This window comes from Astatotilapia calliptera, chromosome 22 (assembly GCF_900246225.1).
Source record: "Astatotilapia calliptera chromosome 22, fAstCal1.2, whole genome shotgun sequence".
NCBI lineage: Eukaryota > Metazoa > Chordata > Actinopteri > Cichliformes > Cichlidae > Astatotilapia > Astatotilapia calliptera.
In genome coordinates, this window is record NC_039322.1 from 17,133,411 (window position 1) to 17,158,046 (window position 24,636).

Here is a 24,636-nt window from a genome sequence, read left to right on the forward strand (position 1 = left end):
CACATTTTCTCCAGTATGTTGGATATGTACCCTTATCTGTCACAACATTAAAACAAAATGTCAAGGAGGTCTCCCCTTGTGCTGCCAAAAATAGCTCTGACCAATCAGGGCCTGGGTGTAGAGCCTCCGTAGGTCAAGATCGCATCAACATCTGGGGTGAAGACCTCAAGTGCTCCTCAATGATACTCCTGAGTATTTCTGTTCTAACGGGGGAGGCTGCTGCCTTCGGGGAGTGCTGTTGCCATGCAGAACTCTGCTCTGCGTCTAATATATACATTAACCCTATGACCCCAGGTTTCCCAGCAGAGCATTGCACCTATAAGGAGTGTGCCTGATTGGTGCAAATGTCAGAGGAAAATAAGATCCTAAAATCACTAAGCACAAAGTGTTACTCCCCCTTTCAGTTTCCCTCCATTTTTTCTGACCACCAACCCCACTTAGCTCCTTGGCTCAAATAAAAACAAAAATCCTTTGAAATAATTCACTGATATATTGTTTATTACTAATACAAATAACAAAGCTATTTGGATGACAATGCTGACTAGTGCTTGGGAAAATATAATATGCCCAAATTCAGTCAAAGAGACCACTGATACTGCATAATATCCAGATTTTTAAAGTTATCTGACATGTATGATGACCTTTTTCATTGCCTTCACTTTTACGTTCTGTTACGGCTCTTCTATATATTTAAGAGGCCTGTTAAGATCCACCAAGTAGACGCATTTGCTTCTTTCTACTTATGAACATTAAGATATAAATGCATAATCAAGCAAAATAGACGAGCAGACAGTTAGGCCACGCATGATGAATATCGAGAGGGAGTCACATTTCTGCTGAAGGCACATTTCTCCATCCACCCCAGCATCACCACACACCATCACGCCCTCCCTTTCAGGGAAATGTCAATTAAGAGCAAAGCATCAGTTGAAATCCACCAATTCAGCATGGTTGGCCTCATGGGACACTGAAAGAAAATTGACTCAGCTTTGACTTTAACCTGCCTCAATAAAGTACCCTTATATTGAGGTTATTTTTTTTAAAGAGATTCAAAATGGATTTAGATGTAAGAATTTTGAGAAGAAAGAACAGAAATGTCAGAGTAAAAATGCTCTTTTGAGGTCGGCATTAAAGATATAATGTTTTTTATGAGGTAGAGATCAAAGTGCCGTTGCTTTACATATTCAGCACAGGATGATGACAGGCCCGGGTGACCTCAGAGGAAAAGAAGGTTAAAAGCACATTATAAATAAACATACATCCAGTCCTGTGAAAAAGAAAGTTTTCACAGCACTCTGTGCAGTCCTGTACAGCCCATGATTCAGTAGCTTATAAAACCACCTTTGGAAGCACTAACTTGAAGTAATCATTTTTTGTTTGACTCTCACATCGTTGTGGAGGAATTTTGGCCCAGCCTTATTTACAAACCTTCAGTTCATTGAGGATTGCAGGCATTTGATTATGCACAGCTCTCTTAAGCTCCCACTACAGCTTTTCAATCAGGTTGAGGTATGGACGTTTACTGGGCCTTTGCAGCTCCTTGATTCTTGTATTTTTCAGACATCCAGCTGGAGATTTGCTGCTCTGCTTGAGAGCGTTATCCTGTCGCATGACCCACATTTGACTTGTGTTCTTCGAGGTCTTGGTTGACTCAGGTCATGTGGCTACTTCCACCATCATTGTGACACTTGATGTGTTTGTGCTAATATGCGGTTTTCTCCTAACTTGGTGCTGTACATTATGGCCAAACATCTTCACTTTGGTCTCATCTGTCCAAAGCGCATTGTTCCAGAAGTCTTGTGGCTTGTCCAGATGCAGCTTTGCAAACCTAGGCTAAGGTTTCCTCCTGGCAACTCTTCCAAACAACCCATTCTTGTGCAGTCTTTCTCTAATGGTACCATCGTCAACTTTAACATTTACCATGACGACTGAGGCGGGGAGATTCTGAAATGTAGCTCTTGGGTTTTTTGCAGACTTTGGGGTGACTTTACTGGGACGCCCAATCATGGGTAGACTGACTTATATGTTTCTGCTGTGGATGATCAAAGTGTTTGGATGGCCTATCTATCTGAGATTGCTGCTGATGTCGTTCCTGCTTGGCACTGTGTTAACACACACATGAATGCTCCAGACAAGAAGCCTGCCAAGACTTCCGCTTTTATAGCGATGCTCACACTTATTATTTATCAGTTAATCAAGTGGATTTGATTAGCAACACATGGTTGTTACTTAATTCCTATAGTGAGTGTGTACTTAATTGTTTTCCACAGGACTGCAAATGTGTCCTGTGAAAACTTTCTTTTTCATATGAGTGTAGATGTTTCACATCAAAAAGATTGCCATGATGTAATAAATACAATACATTATGTAAGTGAGCCACTCAATAAGTTTACTGAAAGGCTGTCTGCTCAAAGGCTTAGTAATTGCCCCAGAAGTTTATAAAAAGAATAATGCATGCTCTGCTTTGTACAGAGAATATCTGACTTTTCTCCAACATCCAAGAGTGTAATTTGTCTCGTGGACACGGTGGAGAATCAAGAAAAATGCAAGCACAGTAAGAGAGGGAGAGATAGAGAGACCAAGAGAGAAAGAGAAGCATCTCTATGCTGAAACTCTAAAGATCCGTAATACAGACCACAAGCCTCTGTATGTATAAAGTGCACAGAATTTGGCTCTGGGCCTTTAGACCTCCAGAGGGTCATTGGTCTGCTGTTGGGGCAGACAACAAATGAATGTTCGGCAGCTCGCAGAGCAGGAAGATTGCTTTTAATGGAAGCTAGGCAAGGTGCTTTTACTGCTGTTTTCCTGTAAGCATACATAAGTGAAAAAGGAGTTCTCACATTACTTCAGCCGGCCTGTGAGTACGCTGAAGTGAGATAAAAAGGTGTTACCAGCTCTAATAAACATACATCAAATTGTGTATTGTTTCATTACACTGTGTGTGCATGTTAGCACTCTATGCGTACACCAGCCAGTATACCAGGTCGAGAGAAACAGAGCTGGATTGTGGGAAAATGCAGGTTTGATTCAATCACGACTTGGTGATAAAGCAGCTATCAGTTACAGAAAACAGAGGAGGGGGAGGACGAGGAGGCGGCAGTACAGAAGACAGAGAAAGAAAAAGAGATAATGTAGTCTTTATTTTCACCATATATTTATAAGAATTAGGTATCAAGTACCTAAAGTGAAAGTGAAAAATAGTTCCACAATTTCAGTCAGTGAAGGGAAAGAAGTTAAAGAGAAGCAGGAGAATAAGAGCAGGTGAATATGGACATAAACCGAAAGGGCCATGGGGTCAAGTCATAGTACCTATTACTGTACATGTGTGTGTCTGCGTGTTTGTGTGGACGGCGCCGGCCTGGATCCCTGAGGCTCTGACGACGACTCTCAGGCATTGACCTGCAATCTGTGCACATGCTCCAGGTGCACAAACACAAATAACAGCACGGTCCAATTATTGAACAAACACTTGCAGTGACACCTTCTGCAAGGGCACGCACTGGCAAACATATAGACCGGCTTGAACAAATGCTCAGAAAAGCTCGGTTGGAACGAGAGATTTATTTATAGTCTGACAAACACATCAGAATCTATGTCAAATGCCACTGTGGCAATTTAGCATATCACAGTTACACGTAATGGGGACACAAAAAGAAAACTACAATAAACAGTTCTAGACTTTCATTGGACTAACGAGCTGTGCCTGGAGAGGAAAAAGGTGAAGCAGCAGGGAGTGAAAAGGAGGAGGAAGCGTGTCGTCAGCAGAGAAAAAGAAGAGGGAGAGACTGGAGAAAGGTGGAAACGGTAGAAAGATATTAATAGCATTTCACTCTCCTTAAATAGCGACTGCAGGGAAAATGTGCGCAGGTTGGCTGCACGGCACCAAGCAGGCCAGCCTCCGGGCCTATTGGTTACCCCACCCCTTCCCCCTACTCCTACTCCTTCTGGGACAGCAAACTTTTTAAGGCAAAAAAAAAAATGCAAACAAATGAGATGAAATGTGCTTTTTCACAAGAAAAGAAGCTGACTGAGCAATTCATAGGTTCTTGTACTGGCACACCAGGAAAGGCAGGAGCTGATGTGTGTGGTGGCAGCAGTGGGGGTGTGTGTGTGTGGGGGGGGACATAAGTGTCTTGTGCAGGAACAAGAGGAACACGTTTGTTTTCCTCTGAATGCTACAACCTACAGGAATATTAGACTAGATAAATTATTTACATCTTGAGAGGTCAAGAGAGAAGCGCTGCTGTGCAACCTTGGCAGTTTGCATCACGAGATGTGGCGCTACCTGACACTTGTGCCCAAACAGTTTGTTTTACATACGCAGGCTCCTGCTGCACGTTCTCATTACGTTCTCTCTCAGTCGCAGGCCAAGCCTGCTGCAAAGCCAGACAATCAAACGTAGTCACCAAAGAGCCACTGACTGCCACGCTGTTCCACTGTCTGTCCACAGATGATGAATTTTAAACAGAGTGCCAATTAGACTGATACATTTTCCCTGCTGGGGAATGTCACTCCCAGTCACAGCAGCCTTAAAAGTATCTGCCAGCCACACATATACACACACACACATACACACAATTAATGTGACATCACAGTGTAATCGAGTCCTTTGTTCCTTGCTTTTGATTCATTGACACTATTCGTTTAGGTGCAGGAAGAACAGAAAGCTTCTTCCGTTCCCTGGATGTTTGCTCCAGGCTCTCACTGACTGTGAACATGAAATTTAGCTTAAAGGATTATTGAAAATAACAGTGCACTTTTAAAAGGCCACATTTCTTTAATGGTTTTACTGTGTGTCTGAATATCAGTAACATAATGGTTTCAGTGACTCTCCACCAGAGCATCAGGTCTAATTTGTTTGTTTTTTTAAATCCACAAATTCCAAGGGACATTTCCAATATTTATTTAGTTGGTTTTCCAACAATTTATACTTCTAAGACATATTTTCAAACCTTATCATTTTGAAAACACTTGACTTTAAACTCCCTTGTCTATTTTTCTCCACTTTTTTTCCATTACTGTCAGGATTAAAGTTGAAATATGAGCTTAAGACTGTGCACCTCTTAAAACCACAGCAGATATCCATCCCAGCAACAGTCGGTTTAAAATGTTTTAATCTTTGGCAGGCAAATTTTCCCTTTTTGTTTTCAACTTCAGTCCAAAACCTTGAGTTAAAGAACTCATAAAGGTACTAATAAACATGTCAGTTTTAAGAAAGGCCTAAGCAAACAGGTGAATGTGGTCTTACAGCGGATCCGGAGATGCTGGAGTTGCACACAAGCTGTCCTTTGGCTGCACAGCTTGAAGGTCCAGTTTATGGCATTAGTGAGACAGGTCTCTCACTCCAATTTGTCATTTTTCGACATGCACGGTCACGTGTGTGAAACGGCAACTTTGATCCTAAACCTGAACCTTTTCCTAAAATGACCAAAGTATGTTTTAGTACCCACATCTAACCAGTCAGTGAAAGTAAAACTGAAACAAATTAGCAAGTGACATAATAAAAGCACACAATATGTAAAAACACACAGTCCCACTTTAACCTCATGGGTGACTTTTAAAAAATATTTTTTCCTTTGTTACTTTGACCAGCGAGCAACACTTTGATTAACTGATCATTTCATGGACATTCAGTAGAAGTCTAGCAATCTTCACATAAATATCGAGGACATGACCCTTGTGGTGTCAGTGGCTGCTCTGACCTTGACATTATGTGAAGACCTTACTGAAACATGTAACAGTTACATTTGAATGAATTGGAATGGCTTGGTTTCAATTTAATGCTCCTAGTTTTTCATTCCTGTTATTATTCTACTATGCTGAGTATTATTTCTGGTTGCATATGAGTTGATGGAGTTTGTTTAGTTCCCTCAGATTTTCCTCTTCGTCTTTCTGTGCAGGAGCTTTTTTTCTGTTCAAGGAAGATGTGAACATGCTCCAGAAAAGCCATCATCTTCTCTTCAAGTTGAAAACTGACTCAGACCAGTCAAATCAAAATCTGAATTTTTTGGGGGGATAATATGGACACCACATTATCCAAACTAAAGAGGAGAGGAACAGTTTAGCTTGTTATCAGCACACAATTCAAAGGCCTGCATCTCTGATTGTATAGGGGTACACTAGTGCCTATTAAATTGGCAGCTTTTATTTGGAAAGACAGATGCTGAAAAGTCACATGCAAGTATATACAACACATGCTCCCATCCAGATGATGTCTTATTCAGGGAAGGCCTTGCATATTTCAGCAAGACAATGCTAAACTGCATGCTGCATTTATTACAGAAGCATGGCTTTTGGTTTTCCTTTTTCAAATGTGAATTAAATAAAGTTTAATGAGATTTGCACATAATTGCCTCTGTTTTTATTTATATTTTATACAGCATCCACACATTTCTAGAATTGGGCTTGTAGCTCAGTGACATTTAAAGAAATTTCAGTGTACTCAGAAGAATCCAGCAATGTGAACAGAAAGTAAATAAAATTAAAGCCTCCTTTAAACACCAGTTATTCCACTCTTGCACCCGAGAGAGATACTGAGCTGAAGAGCGAGGGAGGACAGAAAGTGCAAAGAGACGGGAAAAAGAGGCAGCAAACACAAAGGTAGGGGACATAACCCTGCTTATTGTTGGTGTTGCTGCTTTTATCTACTCTGTATGCTTATTTGCATTATCAGCAATGATTCACTAAACAAATTGATTTAAGAACTATAATTAAGCACCACCGTAATCTGTCATCTTACACTTTTATATCTGTGCAGATGCATTAACTCATCCTGGAAGTCTGAGGGTTTTGTTTTTGTTTTACCTCTCATGCGCTACGCACACATATTTTGCGTGCTAATGTAGAGTCAGCGTATTCTGATGGTTTCCTGTGGCTCAGTGTTATGACGATTCATATACAGTATACAGTACGGATGGTTAGAGACTAAAGAAATATGTCTGATGCGGTCAGCTTTTTAAATAGTAAATGGAGTGAAATAATATTATAACCACAGACAGAGGGTCATTTTATGATGTCAGAGTGGTTTCATGGGGGCTGCAAAAGCCTGCGTGTGTATTTTATAACCAGACTTGGATTGATAGAAATTACACATGATTTTCTTTGTGATTGTTGAAATGTTTTCACCTCAAAGAAAATGTTTGTTTTTTAATATCTAGACAATTCAGCATAAAATTGTTTGCACGCTTTATATAAGATTTATGTTCCCGTAGACAAAGAGGCTGGAAAATATAAACTGTGAGATTTATATAAACAATATTAGCAAAAATTATCCACTAAGCTGGAAAAATAGTGACCTGAATGAGCTTATAATCAGGCTTACACACTAACCCACACTCCCACACACACAACCTCCCACTCCAGCCCAACTCACGAGGTCTATTGTCTCCTGAGTGGGTTTTTTTTTCTAATCAATGAAGAGTATTATACAGAACTGAGAAGCAACCAGCATGGAGACAAAGTGCTGAGGGAGCCCTGACATTTAGCTGCTGTATTGTTACCAGGAGCGGGCCAATTAGCACAGAGCCTACAAACCCTTTAGTAGGTGTATGGGCAGCCACTTCACACACCAGTGTGCATCCATAGCGCTGACATTTCACCAACACGAGCTCAGCCTTCACACAGCTTCCATCGGAGGGGCTGGAGGTTGATTAAGGGTGCTCACTGAAACCTTGTTTTTGAACAAACAAAACCTGGATATCTTGAAAACTTCTCCTAGAAGAGAAATTAGTCTTGCTCAGAAAACCACCGACTTCACAGGGGTTTATTGGGCATACATCCTCGTGACTCAAAACACATGTTCACACTACTCTACAGATACCCCTGCCCCCCTTGACCGAAGCTATGACTGAATTTCAGGCCAATCATCATTACTCTGTGACACGTTTAATTTGGTTACTACGGCAGCGGGGATCTCCAGAGATGGATTACAAAGGGTCAGGGGCAGCTCTCAAGGATTGAGAAACAACACAAAGAAAGCTGTGACTGTAACATTTGAACTCGGTGTAATGGGATTGAGGCAAAGAGTGTGAGAAAGTGAAGACAGGTGGGACACAACTGAGGTGGTCAGCAGATCTCAAGGAGCTGATGGGATTTAACCAAAAGTAAAGCTGGGGCCACCATTACCAAGATTTGAGCACATTTAGAGAACTGCAATATGAGCAATGACCTCATCTAAAGTCACACAGGTTTGTTAATAATACTTTGTTGGGTCTGACCCTAAATTAGTGCAAATGTCATTATATCTATTAAATTATATATTTGTCAGTATATCAGTCAGGCTCATCAAGGTAACTACCATTTATTTCACATTTCCTCATCTGTAAGTGCTTTGACCTGATAGCCACACAAACATGACCTACAACAGACTACTCCCATTAAGCAAAAAAATAAAAAATAAAAATACAAACATGAATTCTTTGAATAAACAGGAACTTTAAAAAAATGCATTTATCCACTGCTTTGTTTAGTTTTATTTTTTAAAGGAAAGGGCAGTTACAAAAACGTGGAGTGAGGGAAAACCAGAGCAATGGCGTGCAGTAAAACCATCCCACAGGAGCTAAACTGGGTAGTGACACATTATGTATCTTAATCACGACTGACTGCAGGAAAGGCCCGCACTCCAACTGCCTCCAGCAACTTATTCACTGAGAAACAGCATAATATTTTGGCCATCTATTAAATTGACACAAAAAGACAGCTACAGGTTTTCCACGTCAAATGAAGGACGCGCTGTCTCAATGCTGCTGCATGCTTTGCACTCCTACTTACTATTTTAAAGGCAAATATGGCTCCATGCAGCGCAGCGAGTAGCCAGATGGTATTCATATACCAGTAAAAATCTATACACTCATCAATCAATATTCATTTCTAATAAGCACCCAAATGGACATGGGTGATTTTAAACAAATGCACTGTCAAAGCCAACATTTATAGCCTATAGCACATTTGAACACAGAAGTCGACCCAAAGCGCTTTAGCGACCGGCACATTTACATCCCACGACCCATCACACAGCGCTGCACAGTGCACTACTGAAGCCTACCTAAGGTGTCATGGGGCAAGAAGCAGGGTACACCCTGCACAGGTTACCAGTCTAGACCAACACATAGAGGCATTCACACTTGCATTCATACCTATGGTCGATTTAGAACCACCAATTAACATAACATCCATGTGTTTCGACTGTGGGATTGTAATGTCTCTCTGTAATGAGTTTAGATCATTCTGCTAGTTTAGTCTGAACAAACTAAAAATGATTTCAAATGCATTAAATTGTATCACAATTAAAAATGCCGAATGATAGTGGCCTCTCAGTTGAAATGGGACAGACGGGTAGCAGCTATAGGTGTGATGAGTTCTCTAATGAAAAACTAGAGTCTGTCTCACTATTCCTTTATTAATGTCGGTTCTATTGTTTTTATGGTTAAACACATGTATCCAGGTCGCATCACACGGAGGGGCTGCGCTGTGTTACTCCTCAGCTATCGCTTGCTGTCACACCGAATGTTTCTTTGTGTGCCTCTGCGTGGCTTTGTGTAACTGTCAGTGTCTATGTGTAATTTTAGGACAGAGTCCAGAGCCATTTGAAAAAGGCTTATAGTACATCACCCTCCAGTGAAGCTATTTTCCACACAGACACATCACACATATGCAGGGACTTTGCCATTTTCCATAACGACTTCCTGAGTTGCGCCACTAGCTACAAACATCTTTGGCAACACTGAGAGGTTTAACACTGGGCTGGTTATAATTTCTCATTGTACACTGAGCAATATCACAATCTGAGCCAGTGGGTAAAAGAGCACAGTGAGTGCAGGCTGTGATACTTGTAGGGCGAAGGGCACCGCTCCTCACTGTACTACTTTGAGTAAACAGATGCTGATTAAATAAACACCAAAACCACTCCGTGAAAACTGTTGACCTTTGTTGAACGAATATAGCGAAGGCAGGATGTGTGCACTACTTTAACTTTTACTTTCTCTTACATTTATCTAAACTATGAGCAGTGTAGTGTTATTTTTTTCCCTCTGACACACATCCCCCTACAGACTAACAAAAACATGAAGCAGGATGGAAAGCAGTCATCAAGCTCCCACTGTGGGTCCAACACACAGAGTCCCTCCTTCATGTTGCTGGGATGGAAATGCAAACACAAGTAAAAAAAACCCCGAAACTCAACATTTCTCTTCACGTTAATACAGAGGACTGATTATGTGATGCTGCTGAAACAGAAATACGAGAAAGTTATGTTTGGAGTAACTTTATCCGTAGCTGCTCCGTGACTTTCAATTTTGATCTTTTTCTGACTTGTTCACTCTCCCCTGCTCTTGAGAACGGACCACTTTCAAGCCTCTTAGTTACACATGTTCCCCCTCTTTAACTCATTACAGCCAATTAGATGATAGCGGAGTAGATAACCCTCGTCTGCATTATTCATTCCTATACTGAACCTCAGCATACCTCCACATTACTCCAGCTCTCCTGCCACCCAGACGTGGTCGGTTGCTCTTCTTTCTCTGTTATCCCTTCAGATTCTCCCTCAAACTGCCGACACTACAGATCTCTGTACTGGGACCAGTAACTATGTGCAGTGCCAGTTTTGCTAAGCATGGCACAGTCAGTGAAGAGGCTGCATAGTAAGCTGTGAAGCTTATGTTACATTGTAGCGCTTAATTTGTGCTGAATCAAATTTGAATGAAATTAGAACAGGATTCATTACATTAATGTTTAAAAATAATTTCAGGTTATGAAAATTGCCCTGAGCTTAACGACTTAACCTCTGCAGCTTCTGGGAACACATACTGGCACTGTAGGGTGTGCATATAACTATAAGTGCATATTATTTATGGGCGCTCGAATAACTTGATTCTCCAACACATCAATGTAAAGCTCTATACTTTAGTCTGAGATGGTCAAGTGTTCTCAGCCTGATGCCACTTAACTTATGTTGTCTTTAGCGCTGCGTTCCATTTAACTTGGAAGTCAGATGCTGGAACTGGGAATGACCACGCCGCTGTAGCACGTTCACGGCTAGAGCCTGGTCATTGTTCCACGTGTGGATCATTGAGCGAGCCACAAATTCTGCACACGGGCAGCACAAAGTTTTACAGTTTTACTACTGTTTACATGCACTGCTGCCATCTTGGATTGTGAAGATGGGTCTGGTGTTTCTTCTCCTACTCCAACTACCAACTACTAAGTTGGAAATCTGACTTGAGGGGCTATCCCAGTTGAATATTCGCACACCAATAAGGCAGAAAACCAGCTGCTTAATATTTACAGTTCTCTAGTGCTACCAAACACAACTTTGAACCACTTAAACCAAACTGGAAAGTGGATTTCTGGGGGAGTCCTGTGGTGTACGGCAGCCCCTGTGGCTCCTCTGACTCTTTGTTGTGTTTCTCGAGCTTGGCTGGCACTGTTTTTTGTAGTGTGACAGGGCACACTGTCCTGCAGGGGAAGCGGTTGTCCTTACAATAAGAAGGTGTGCTCGGTCTCCAACAGTGATGGGTGGCAGATGTCAAAGCAACATCCAGATAGATGCCAGGACCCAAAGCTTCCCAGCAGAACGCTACAGTGTAGCAAACCTATTACTGTTACTGACGTCACGCATCAGCAGTTTTAACGTTTCTTTCTTTCTTTACAATTTTATTTTATCAGAACATAACACTTTCAGTGAAATCGTGCTTTTGCTGGTCCTGTAAACGAGTCATTTAAAAAATCTTGTAACATAAGAATTATAAAGGTGATTATAGAGCAAAAATGGAAAATCTTTACATACATTCATTTACAGATTTGACAGCTTAGTGTGGATTTCTGATCGCACAGCTTCGTGTCGTATTCTTCCTGCTCCCCTCAGTAATGTTAACTCTGGCGCACTGCTTGCACATCACAGGAAACCACAAGGTCTGGCAGTCGGAGGGCAAAATGATTGAGTGTGCAAGAGACAGCGAGAACGCTAAGAAGAGACGGAGGATGGGAGAGGGAGAATAGATATAGTACAGTAATATATATTAAGATAGGAGGAACTGCGCTGACCACAAGGAGTTAGTATCAGTCAGACAGCAAGAAAGATAATGAGAAAAAAATAGTAGACAAGAGACAGAAAGTGGTGGCTGAATAATGGATTGGACAGACGAGAGACAGCGAGACAAGGAGATCCAGAATGGAAAAGAGCTAGCCATCGTCTGTGAGGTCTCATCACACACTTGCTGACATTGCTTTAATCTCGGGGCCAAGACAAGACCAGAGAGTCCGCACACACTCGCACACACGCATGCATGCATGTAGAGACAGATTTACTGTTTCCCTGTGTGTGTGTGTGTGTGTGTGTGTGTGTGTGTGTGTGTGTGTGTGTGTGTGTGTGTGTGTGTGTGTGTGTGTGTGTGTACAGCAGTAGTTCTGAAAGCTGTTTTTGCAAAGGAAGTGTGAAAAAAAACTTCAAGTCAGTCAGTCCTGCATGACATCAAAACATGCAAAAATGAGGACAGTTTGATTTGGCAGCTTTATGTTCATGTTTGCTTTTAACCTTTTGCGAGAAAACATGTTTTGACATCTTGCGTCATCAATAATCATTCATTACCTTCAACTGCTGAAAAGAAGGGGGAGTGAATCAGGGGGTGATAGAAGCCATGAAAGCAGCTGTAGATGCAGAAGAGCATCTATAGCTTGTGGGGTCGTGGAGAGGGGGCGAAGAGCTTGAAAACAGGGGCAATCTGAAAATTCTCCCCTCCTCCTCAGCTTACAGTGGGACTCGTTGACACAGAATCACTTCACGTAGCGCGTAACGAGCAGAAAGAGGTTAAAAAAACAGATAATATGGAACTGAGAAGAGGCCCAAAACGGAAGCAAAACTTGCTGATGAAGAGACGAAGATAAGAGAAGCAAATATATCACAACAGGAACTGAAAAAGTAACCGTTGAACAGGAAACAAAGAAAATGGTGCTGTGATCGAAGGAAGCAGTTGCAAATAAGATATTTGAGAGCAGTGGCAGGGTGTAATGGAGGTAAAGAAAACAATCTCACCAGACTGACAGCCAGCATGGCGTAATTATGGCTTCCTCGTTAACATTTGATTATTGTTTATGGTGTGCCCACAGCACCTCTAACCAGGCCTTCACACACACACACGTGCAGGCAAACCCACGCACACGCTCTCCATAAACACACACTTGCATGAATGCACACGTCTTGCAAAAGTGCCAATCAAGACTTCTTCTGACAGCACGCGCTTTCAACCACATGAGCAATGACACACACACAGCTGTACCCGGCTTTTTGCACACAAGGCAGGCCTTATAAATACTGTCTTACATTGTGATTTTGTTTGAGCTCCATCTCCATGGTGCTGCTTCCTCACATGTTTATAGTGACTGCCATTATAAATTAAGATGATCTTAACAACTCTTAAGCTGGGCTGTGCATGCGGGTGCAGCCAGGCAGGGTCAACAGGAGAAAGAAATAGAGAGAGAGACACGGGCTATCCCAGCCTTTACAAGAGACAGAGCAGAATGAGAAGAGAGGGGGGAGAAAAAGAAAGGCCAAGGTTCATCCCAAACAGCAACAGCACCTTTATAATCATACATACAAATCAGGCATGCCTGCACAGTTACACTGCCTCCGCGTCCTGAAAACTACAGGTTATGCCTGATTGGTTCAAGTTACAAACACGTGGAGAGAGGCTAAAATCTAACACCAGCAGCCAGAGAGACATGGCGTGATATCCCGAAGATGCTTGTGACCGAATTGCATCCATGAGACATCCATCCATCTCTTCTGTGCAGGGATGCACATCATGAACGAGAACGTGTGAGAGCTTTATTCAGTATTCTGATGATAAGGACTACAGAATCAGAAAATTCTGACTTTAAATATGAAATAAAACATATTAAATTTGTGAAGCACAGTGAAGAGAGCACTGCTGGCTCGCAAGAAGACGGTTCCTGCTTTGAAGCGGCCGGCTGGCCTTTCTGTGGGGAGTTTCCATGTTTTCCCTGTGCCTGCGTGGGTCCTCACAGTGCAAACACACGCATGCTGGTTTAATTGATCACTAAGTTGGCCACAGGTAATGTATGTAATTGGAGTTGTATAACAAGAAGCTTTTGCTGTACATTTTCATTTCACTTCCTTTGGTCCAGTCTCATGGCAAATTGACAAATGAATTTAACAGGACGTATATTTGATGTGTACAGTTTCCTCAACTGGCCGTTGTATCTGAACCTAAAGCAAGTTTAATCACATCATTTTGATGCCTGGCCCTAACAAAGCGCCTGGCGCTTTTTGAGTGAACAATATTTTCAAAATAAAAGGATGCAAATGTAAAACTCTGTCCTCTGTAGGACTCACACAACAGTCTCCAGTGTGAACAGTGAAAGCTTTCACGCCACCCACAAATGCAATGAGCCTCTAAATGCAGACTCATTCATCCTTCAAAAATGGAAATATTCATTTTGTGTGTATGGACACAAACCAGGAGACCGGTCAGATATAAATATATGTTATGGGCCACAGAAATAAGGAGGGGAAATTTGTGCCCAGCAAAATAAAAAAAGCTGGGAAGTTCACGTCCAGAAATATGAAACAACAGATTTAAAGTCTATTTCAAAAACCTCTATGAGGCTGGGTTGCTCCCTCGCCAGCAGTTAAAGTCCTCACCCCTATCTGCCTTCACTTATCCATGAATGTCTCAGTGCTGCTGAAATTAATTCAGTAAATAAGATAAGGAGACACGGGCAATTCCACATTTTATATAAATTAACATGTTAATCTCTTATCAGCGGTTAGCTACAGTTAGTTTCCACATTATTCACCATCTGCTGATCATCTGTGGTGCGCTGGTACAGCCACCCATTAGGCTGAGGCTTTAAGTGTGCTGCTGAGAGATAATGGCTAAAGCTATTGATTTATTTTTGACTTGCTTTATGGTCTTCGCAGCTGCTGGCGACACACAGACCCTGCTTCCTAAGCACTCTAAACACTCGCACCGAATACCTTTATGGACACATTCAACCTGCTCACTGCATTCACTGAAATCGCCAGGACTTGCAATCGCAGGAGAAAATCACCCCGAACTTGGGTCCGCGTTCACACACTGAGCAAGCTGGGACTGTTGCTGCGCAGAAGGTGCACGGTGCTTTTGTGCACAATCATATTTAAAGTAAGTATATTCAGTGGATAACGGCCGGTGATTTTAGAGAGCAGCTTTCACATGGCTGGTTGAATTAGAAACCGGTGGCGTGCAGCTTTAATTAAAATCAGGGCAAAATGCGAATGAGGCTCAGAGAACAAGGAGGTGTTGGGTGAAAGAGAAAAAACTATGTTTAAATCTAATGTAAATCAGAATTAAATTATTAAAGTCTCGTAACAACTTTGTCACTTGTCTGTTGACATGTTTAAGTGTGGCTTCAGCTTTTTCCACATACACCCTTCAAGTGAGTAATCTGACATCTAATAATTAACTCATCATACATGTGATGGAATGTGGAAATCCAACTGAAGCTAGCCCACTTAACTTCAATGTGTGCATAGAAATGTATCTGCACATAAAGAAAGAGGAACACTGTTATTTATTAGGCACCAACATTAATTTTAAAAGAAGACTTGCTCTTAGTGGTAATCTAATATTCATGTTTCAATTAAAATAGTTACATTTACACTGACGATCATCCTAAGAAGTAGGAGTGGTGTGTTCTGAATTCAGTGACTACAGGGGTAACAACAATCCCAGACAACTGCTCAACCCCCCCCCCCCCCCCACCCCCCGCCCGCCCCCGCCACCTACTGCATTTTGGTTTGAATAACAGCTACAGTAAAATGACATATCAATTTGTCAGTATTTGCAGCTCTGGTAATATGTCTACTTGAGCAGATTCACCACCTCTGCAGAAATTACTGTTACTGTATAGTAACAGTAATTTCATTGTGTACTGAGACATACAGCAAACTGGAGCTAGGAGGCCGTCTTTGGATTTTCCTGGCTGTCAAAGCAGAACTGGAGTGTTTAGAGGGTCTTGAGTAATCAAAATAAACTCTTGGCATTCCCCTCAGAATCCTCCTGTCTAAATGCTACAGTATTCCTGGCACACTTCCGCGGCAATAACATTACATAAACACAGATTACAGCAGATTAGATGGTGTCAACACCCCTATTAGTCAGTTATCTCCAAGAGAATAAAACAAAATCAGTGTCGGTGGCTCAAGGTCTCTGCTGTGTGTGTGTGTGTGTGTGTGTGTGTGTGTGTGTGTGTGTGTGTGTGTGTGTGTGTTGGATTTCACCTTCAGTATTTTGACATGTTTTGCACTGCTGAGTAAATAAGCAGCAGTAGTTTGTTTTCGCACTGACCATAATGGTATGTGTGTGTGTGTGTGTGTGTGTGTGTGTGTGTGTGTGTGTATTTGCACTTGTCCTGCTCCTTGGTGGAAGTGAGCACAGGGAGCAGGGCTGGTTATTGGAGGGAAATCTGACTCCTGATCGGCCATCCCAGGACAGACAGTCCCCTCCCCAGGGGAGACACATTTTGCCCCGAAAGGAGAAATTAATACAGCAACTAACCTCCACTTTCCTCTCTCTCCAGCTCACTGCCTTCCACTTTTCCTGTTTCTACCTCCACACAGACACTAATCACATGTCCTGATACAAGCGCTTTCTTCCTCTGAAGGACGATCAGGCTATGAACACCAACGTCTTTCTCTGACTCTCCAAAGCACGGGTGTTTTATTTTTATTCATTTCAGCTGTTTTGGGGGTATGCACTGTGTGTCCTCTCATATTTTTCAAGCCAACCTTTAGCATATCAGTCACCAACAGCAAGCATCTGCCAAACTGGCATTGTCCTTGAGCAACATTTTATACCTCAGCCAGCCGTAGCTGTTGAAGTAGGGGACAAGGGGAAACAGAATTTTCCTACAGGGATCAATATAGTATCACATTATCACTATTAGCATTCATTCTTAGCAACCAGAATGAATCTCTCTCCTGCTTCTTCCTCCTTCTTGCCCTCTGTCGCACGCTGCTGCTGTCAGTGGGTACCCAGCCGCTCGGTGGAAAAATAAACCCAAGGATGTTAAAGCAGTTGCTCCAGAATGTGACAGGCCTTTGAAAGAGACGTCAGGACACATGACGGGAGAACTTCAGAGAAGCCGAGGTCCACGTGGGCTAGGTGTAAAAGGGCTGGGGAAGACCTCGTAACCTTTAAAGCATGAAAGGTCAACATCGAGTAACACGGCAGCACGTTCTTTGAGTGTCACGTGGATTTTTACATCTCAATACATCAAAATAAAAATTTTAAATATGGCCATCGAGGATTCGCCTGAACAAAATGAAAATATGCATTATTCCTTAACAGGAATTCAGATCTGAGAGGAAGCCTTGACAATTTGAGTCTGTCTGTTAGCTTTCTATGTATTTCAAGGGGAGAATGAAGGGCTGTTTTTAGATGTTTTTCTATCATCATTTTTGAGGGGCCAATTTAAAAATCCATTATCCAGAAAACTGCTTGAGCTAAGGCCTTTAATTTTTTCTATGGTAAATATCTGGTGCTATGTTATTCTGTAGCTATGGACAAAAAAAACAGGAAGCTTGAATTCACTAAAATATTTTGATGGTTTACCTCTCACAGCAGATTTGGAGGCCTGCAGAAACGACAACTTTGCAAATGCGGGACTGATGTTTTGATTACAGCTTCTCATGTATAAGGCACAATATCTTCTTTAAACAGTCCAGATGACAAACAGTTGTTCTTACAGGAAGCCAGGCCACCCCAGATCACACTGATCTCCAGTTGAAATGACCACTTGCATTTCCCCAAAACAGCCTTAAAAATATCAAGAACACAAAGCAGACAAAATCATTTTCTCCGAGTTCCTGTCCAATGAAGTTACTCTGGGCTTAATCTGATTAGCAGCTCAGATGGCTTTTGGTTCCTCCTTCAATCAAATCAGAGGAAATGCAAAAGATGCTCTTTCAGAGAAGCACAGCAGAAGCCGTGTTTTAGGGGGGCCAGAGTCTAAACACGAGACAGAAAACAATACAAGAAGAAAGCTTCCCCTTCATACATCATCGATGCAGGTTTCAAAATCTTCCATGTTTTGCTAAAAGGTGACAAATTTCGCCGTTCATCGAATGATTCGAGTGGCAATCAGATTATGATTCTTCTTGTAAAATGTCAGAAAATAGAGAAAATCATCATTTCCAGTCTGGCCAAAATCCAAAAGATAATCACTTTTAGTTTATCGTGTTAAAGAAAAACATTAAGCTGTCACACGAGACAGGAAGCCAGTTATAAACACGAGAAGTTTGATTAATTAATTGACAAATGTCTTGAATTATTGACTCAAATTTATGTATTTACATATGTATCCTTCCCATTTAAGCATACACAGAAAGGAGGAAAGGAGATGATGAAGACGTGAGGGAGGGGAAGTCGGCCAGTGCTGCAAATAAGATGTTGCTGGCACAGGAATAAAGGGAAGCATGAAAGGAGACACAGACAGAGTGAAGGAGGAGAAATTCTTATATTAGATCCTTATACAGATATTCCTAATGGAGCAGAATTTGCACAACTTGCTGAGGTGAACACATTAAAACAAAAGCAGCACTAAATGAACACCAAGCATCTAATCTGCAGCCCCGAGCAGGTTAAAAGTGCAGCGTAGCTCTCTCCCCACACCATTTCACAATGGCACTTCGCTCTGGTGAGACTTCCCTCTCACCTTTCTTTCTCTCTTCCTTAGTCATCAATAAAAAACACTTTTGTGTGCAAGCTAAAAATGCAAACAACCTACAAAAAGCAATTTTCCAGCATTACTCAAACTATTAATAATAAAAAAAGGTCCAGCATCAAACGCGTCAGTGGCTCTTTGGAGGACGGCAGAGGGCGGCGATTTTAGCGGATTTTGTGTCGCGTGGTTGAAAACCTGGGGGGGAAAAAAGACCACACGGTTTCCCTGAGCCAGGTGAGAAAGTAGATTAGCTGGCTCAAAGTGGCTTCAGAAGGAGGCAAAACTGCAAGAGTCGACGGATAGAGGGAGCACATTCAATCAACAAGCTGTCTGAGCTAAATGAGTTTAATAATGTCACAAAGGCAATTCACCTTTAGTTGAAAAAGCTTGCGAGATCCATTCGGTGTGGAGCTGCTCTGTTTACTGAAAAGATGTGTGAAAAATTAACTATAGCCACACAGGCGCTCTGGGTAAACATCGGTGGAGAGGTTATGGAGAGCATTAGGCCGTATCTCCCTTAACATCTATAAATAATGTGGCTTTAGGCTCAAGCTTTCATAAACACACACCATCACTGATGCTTGTGCCATAAAAGGTTGCAGTAAAGATATTCATACATGGCGTGGAGTCTCGGTGGTTCATCTGACAAAGATTAAGCTTGCTTTGGAAATGATTGTTTACAGATCTGATAGATTAACGATCATTTCTTTAGAAACATTAACATTTGCAAGAGTAAAGTGAGCTCCTTTCAGATGTAATTTAATGTGGGTTAGAAGAAAGTCATCTTAAAAGGATTCAATTTTTTTTTTTTTTTTTAAGGAACGGTAAAGCAGGAGAGGCTTTTGAAAGAGAGCCTTTGAAAGGCCTACGAGTACTTCTCCATAATTTCTTTCACCTGTCTTTCCTTGTTAGTAAAGTCCACACTTTCACTTTGTGTGCTTGACTGGATATTTTGAAAGCTAGTGTGGAAATTTGACATCTTTTCATCTTTACAAATAAAAAAAGTCTTTCAAGCAGTTATTGTAATTAGGTTGGGAGCAAAGAAGAAAGGCAGGTGGACTTAAATATGAGTTACATATTTAGAGGTCATTTTTATCCTGCAAATGACTGCTAAAATAAGCCTGGTGATTCCCCTTTGACTTCATCAGGGTTTGTTTTGTTTCTAGGACTTGACAAAGCATCTGCAGAGCAACAAAAGGTATTGTATTACTGTTTTCACAGAGTGCACTTGAGCAAAGCCAGAAAAGAGAGGAGAAAGTGTCTTTTAACCTGCTAATAGTCCTACACAGAGCGTTTGCAAAGAGGTCTCATTGAAGCAACTACTTGCTCAAACCAAAACCTCCATGTGATATTTTTCCTGCACATTTCTGCTCCTTCACTATAGGACATCAATAATACATGACCGGTATATTTTTGCCCTCCTTCGAGCCAATCAATCACTCTGGCTGGCCAATGCTCAGTCCATCCTCACACACTCTTTCTGTATATTAAGAATGAAGTCCGAATGCTGCACCAAACCAGAGACTTAAGATCGAGCACAGAACTGTGCAAAAGTCTTGAGCCACCTTCCATTTATGTATATTTTGCTAGAAAAAAAAAACGTGCAGATGTGAAAACATGCAAACGGGCCTTGTATGGCATGCTTACATATTACGTAAGGCAAAAAGAGAGTTTGTACAATTCAAATGAAAGTCATTTTGCCCTAATGAGTCATATGTCAGCGATAAGTGCCTTAATCCCCAAGAAGAAAATCACATATATATATATATGTGTGTAATACTGGGTTTCCACAGCACTAACAGACCTCATGTGTTGGCGCTGGCTAAAATATCTCCCTGTTTTCTGGGAAACTGTGATGGGACATTTACACAATTTTAGCAAAATAAGCAATTTTTTTGAAAATCTTACAGGCTAAATAATTACAAAAGCAATCATTAGTGACAGTATTAACGAATAGGCTTCTTGTCAGGCAGCTGGTCTTTAACAGAGTTAAACACATTGCAGCTGAAATAAAGCTGTGGGACTCAAAGGTGTCAAAGAGGTCTTGAGCTTTGACAGTGAGTAAGGGAAAGGCTATCAAAGGGCACGCCAAACTTAACACGGTTCAAAGGCTCCACTCACCATTTGAAGCAGAGCCTCTGCAAGAACCTGTCTGCCGTCTACACAACCGACCAAATTTACGAGCAAAGGAACTCTCTCTGTGTTTATTACAGAACTTTCCATGAACGCTATAATCCCTTTTAACAAATTCCTGCCTTAACGCCCTTTTTTTTATTTTATTAGTAAGCACAAAAAAAAGAGATTTGATGAGATGATAGAAGAGGAGAGCAAAGGATGGAGAGTAGAAGAGAACTTTTTGTCAGCTCTGAATCAGCAGCTGTTACACCTGCAGGAGAGAATGTGTAAGAAATGTTTTCTCCATCCCACACACTCAAGATCCAGACATTTACAACACTGTAACCAAAACCTTTAAAAGGCAAGATTTAAAGAGCAAAATCTCTCTCTGTGTGTGTTCGCAGGTTTGACAAGCAGAGGTGAGGAACTTGTGGGACTTCATGTGAGGAGTCATTACAGTGGAGACCTGCTTCAATGCTTTTCCATGCACACTCCAACAGCTGCAAAGAGAGGCCCTCTAAGCAACACATCTGTTCCAGGGTCCCCTGTTACAACACAGGATTAATTAAAGGATCAAGGGAAAGTTAGCACAGCACCCTACACAGCAGTGTATAGCTCAATTTAATTACAACAGATCAACACAGCCTTAATTGAGCTTCGTCGTACAAAGAGTTTTCTTCACACAGTTATCCTCTTGGAGAGCAACACACATGTAATTAATCAAAATAAATGCCCAGCTGAGAAGGATGAAGTACCGTGGGAATGATGCGCTCAGGTAGACATATGTGCAGCAAATATATTTCACGTCTTAGTGCAAGGCTTCTTGAAAAGCTTTGCACATTTTATCCTCAGGTACATTCTGCAGTCAACGTAAAATAGGCCGCCACAGGAGCAACTCGCTTCCAAAATCAGCTTTGAGGCCGTGACATCTGAAACTCGATCTGGGCACCTCCGAGTGCCTGCTTTGCCTCTCTAACAGAGAAATAACAACAATGGCAGAGCCACGATTCGCTCCAACACCCCAGTAATGTCAAGGAGAATGTCACAGGCTGCCACCCTGTAAAGGCCATCGCTCTTAATGAGTAACACATCAGGTGGAAGAGGTGCATGACACATAGTCCCGTGTGTGCTGGAAATGCATGCTCACAGTCCTGTAGCAATGGCATAAGAAGAAACAAATGGAGAAAAGTGAAGTGGGTTAAAGTGTTGCTGTAGCATTTACTGACGTGCTCTTGTTAATATACAGACAGTATAGGATGTGGACATGTGAGAATCACTGCCCTGAAGTGGGATTTCCCTCTGTTATAAACACATGATGGCACCGGCAGGCAGACAGCTGCACTCTTCTAAACAACGACGCAGAAAGCACGACCCGGTCCGAGGAGCTCCCATACATGAAGCTCTGTCCACTACATGCCAGCCGCAGACACAGCTGGGAGACAGGTGCCGGTGCACAGCTGCCCTATGCTTGACTTAAAAAGACGCTCAAATATAGTGAGACATTTAGGCTAACACATATATGCAGCTTTGAATTCAAATTGAAGAGAAGTGAAGAGGGTAAAAACCAGACTCAGTTGGGTTTTATGTCTTGATATAATGAATGACTTATGTCTCACATACTACTCTTAAGTTGCTGGTGTGTCAGAGGGGACCGGCACCACCAGCAGTGAGCTCATACTCTCCCTGCGTTTACATGTTGTATATACATTCTTGAACATTAAGGCCATACAGGCTCCTTTAAAAGCCCCGACTTAATACTTTCTGCAGCAGGAGAGTTGCTTTAGTTTCACATCTATGTTTAATACACGCTTTTAATTGTAGTACTCATCTTTAGGCTTCCGGTGTTAGGGTTCAGAATGAGTTCTTACTTCACCGGTGAGGAGAGTTTCTATTTCTTAATAGAGCTTCTTTAAAATTTATTAATCATTATCATCATAATCCACACTTTTACTTTTCAGCGCCTTGAGTGAAGCATGTAAACCTACAAAACACAAACTTCAGACAGACATCAAAGTGTTTACAAAATGACTATGATTTAAAAAATAAAATAAAAATTCCCCCATGTGGATTAGAGCAAATTAAATTTAACATCATAAGTCCCCCTGATGATTTAATGAGACAGAGACAAGGGGAAATTGAACAGCAGACCCCATGTTGAGATGATGTATGGCATATGACCAGGCTAATTGCGGCATAAGCAACTCTGTTGGCTAATTGGGAAATTTATCTAATAACTGCTGGCATGCAGAGATCAAACAGCTGGATTGGGAAGTCCAACATTTTCTTTATTTTCCAAACTTTTTGATACTTTTATAAAGTTATTGTTTAATGTGTTAGGGATGTTCACACTCACACAAAATTAAAGCCATGACACACTTACATGAATGCATGGTAGATGAATGCCCATCCTCTTGGTCTTTCTAGCACGTTGTACAGGCAGTTTTGCAACTTTCTGTAGCGCTTGCTTGAAGCGGACATGTTGGCCCGAGGTCCGGGCGGTCCAGGCAGCGGGGTGCCCAGCAGACCCGTGCGGTGAGACGGGTGTCCGCGCTCCGGAGTGGACGGCTCGCTTCTCTCCGTCTGGACGGCGGTGAGAGCCACAAACTCTACGCGCCTCTCGTCGTTCGGAGCCGGAGGCGCCAGCATCCTGATGCCGCCGTTGTTTGATGGACTTCCTAACATCTCAAGGCTGTCGCGATTAAACTACAGACAACTTGACACGTTTCACTGGATCATCCGCAGGAGCGCAGAGCAAAGTTTGGACCAAGTCATAGTCCGACTGAAACTAGTCCACAGCCTGAGTTTGAGTTCAGATTTAAAAGTTATCTGCAAATAAAGTCGCGGCCGCAAAAGACGAGATGCACATGCACAGTAGATGTTGTGTAAGCGAGTCGCGCTGAAACGGGACCTCCGGCGATCATTGTTAACAGTCAGGTGTAAGAAGTAATCAGAGGGGTGCAGAGAAGTAATCACACACACACGCGCACACACCAACTCCGAGAAAACTGAAAGCAAGCTGCTAACGACCTGCCATCACTTTGCAAAAAAAAAAAAATCATCTGGGCTCAATCAAGTGAAGCATCTATTCCGCACACTTCACAAAAGTAACCCGCCAGGACAGAGGCCGTGCAGCGGATCCATGGTCTCTAAACCGAGCCCAGCAGCCACAGTTGTTCATTAAACGAGTCTTAGCTGTTTCTTTAGTTTTAAACTGGCAGACAGAGCCTCACCACAGCCGCTAACATCAGCCTGCTCTCCCCTGCTTGTGCGTCTCTCTGGTCCAGCGCTCCCCTGCTGACTGGGTGGAGAGCTCAGAAGTAAAGAACATCAGCGTGATGTCAAGAACTGCAGACGAGGAACCCTTCCAAAAAATTATAATAATAAAATTAAGAAGAAAAAAAGACCAAATATCTGCAGTTGATTTGGAAACGCGCACAAAGGTGAGAAGCCCGCTCTCCGCTGAGTTGACGTGCACAAACAGAAACGCTAGCGGGCAGGACTCTGCGCACGGGATGGGTACGAGCGTGGGATGCTCTCAGCGACTAGAGGCGCACTTTTTCTGTTTTGTTTTTTAATGACGCTTTCCGGGAACCGTGAGCGATCTCTGACAGAGCAGCAAAGTTAGCTGGTGAATATACATGCTGCTAACAGTTTGCAAGTAGTGAACCGGACACCATCTGTGAGGCTTCCAAAAAATATGCATGGAGTCTAGGGTGGGGGTGATCAGTCAATCTGGGGATGAAGTGTAAGAAGGGTCTTTTTGTGTACGTTCTAATATATTTAAAATGTATTCAAATGATT

General features: G+C 42.1%; 1 protein-coding gene across 5 annotated transcripts in view; it reads right to left on the minus strand.

Moving 5' to 3' along the window:
* kcnq4 (potassium voltage-gated channel subfamily Q member 4) overlaps nt 1-24,427 on the minus strand; it is a 51,703-nt gene extending 27,276 nt beyond the window's left edge. For 3 of the 5 annotated variants that reach the window (XM_026156178.1, XM_026156177.1, XM_026156176.1), the window contains exon 1: nt 23,216-24,425. In XM_026156178.1, the coding sequence (XP_026011963.1) occupies nt 23,216-23,517 (302 nt within the window). In that variant the 5' untranslated portion in view covers nt 23,518-24,425. Of the gene's footprint in view, nt 1-23,215 lie in introns of all 5 variants that reach the window. The other 2 variants (XM_026156174.1, XM_026156175.1) reach the window with 2 other exon arrangements.
* Nucleotides 24,428-24,636: the final 209 nt, after the last annotated feature.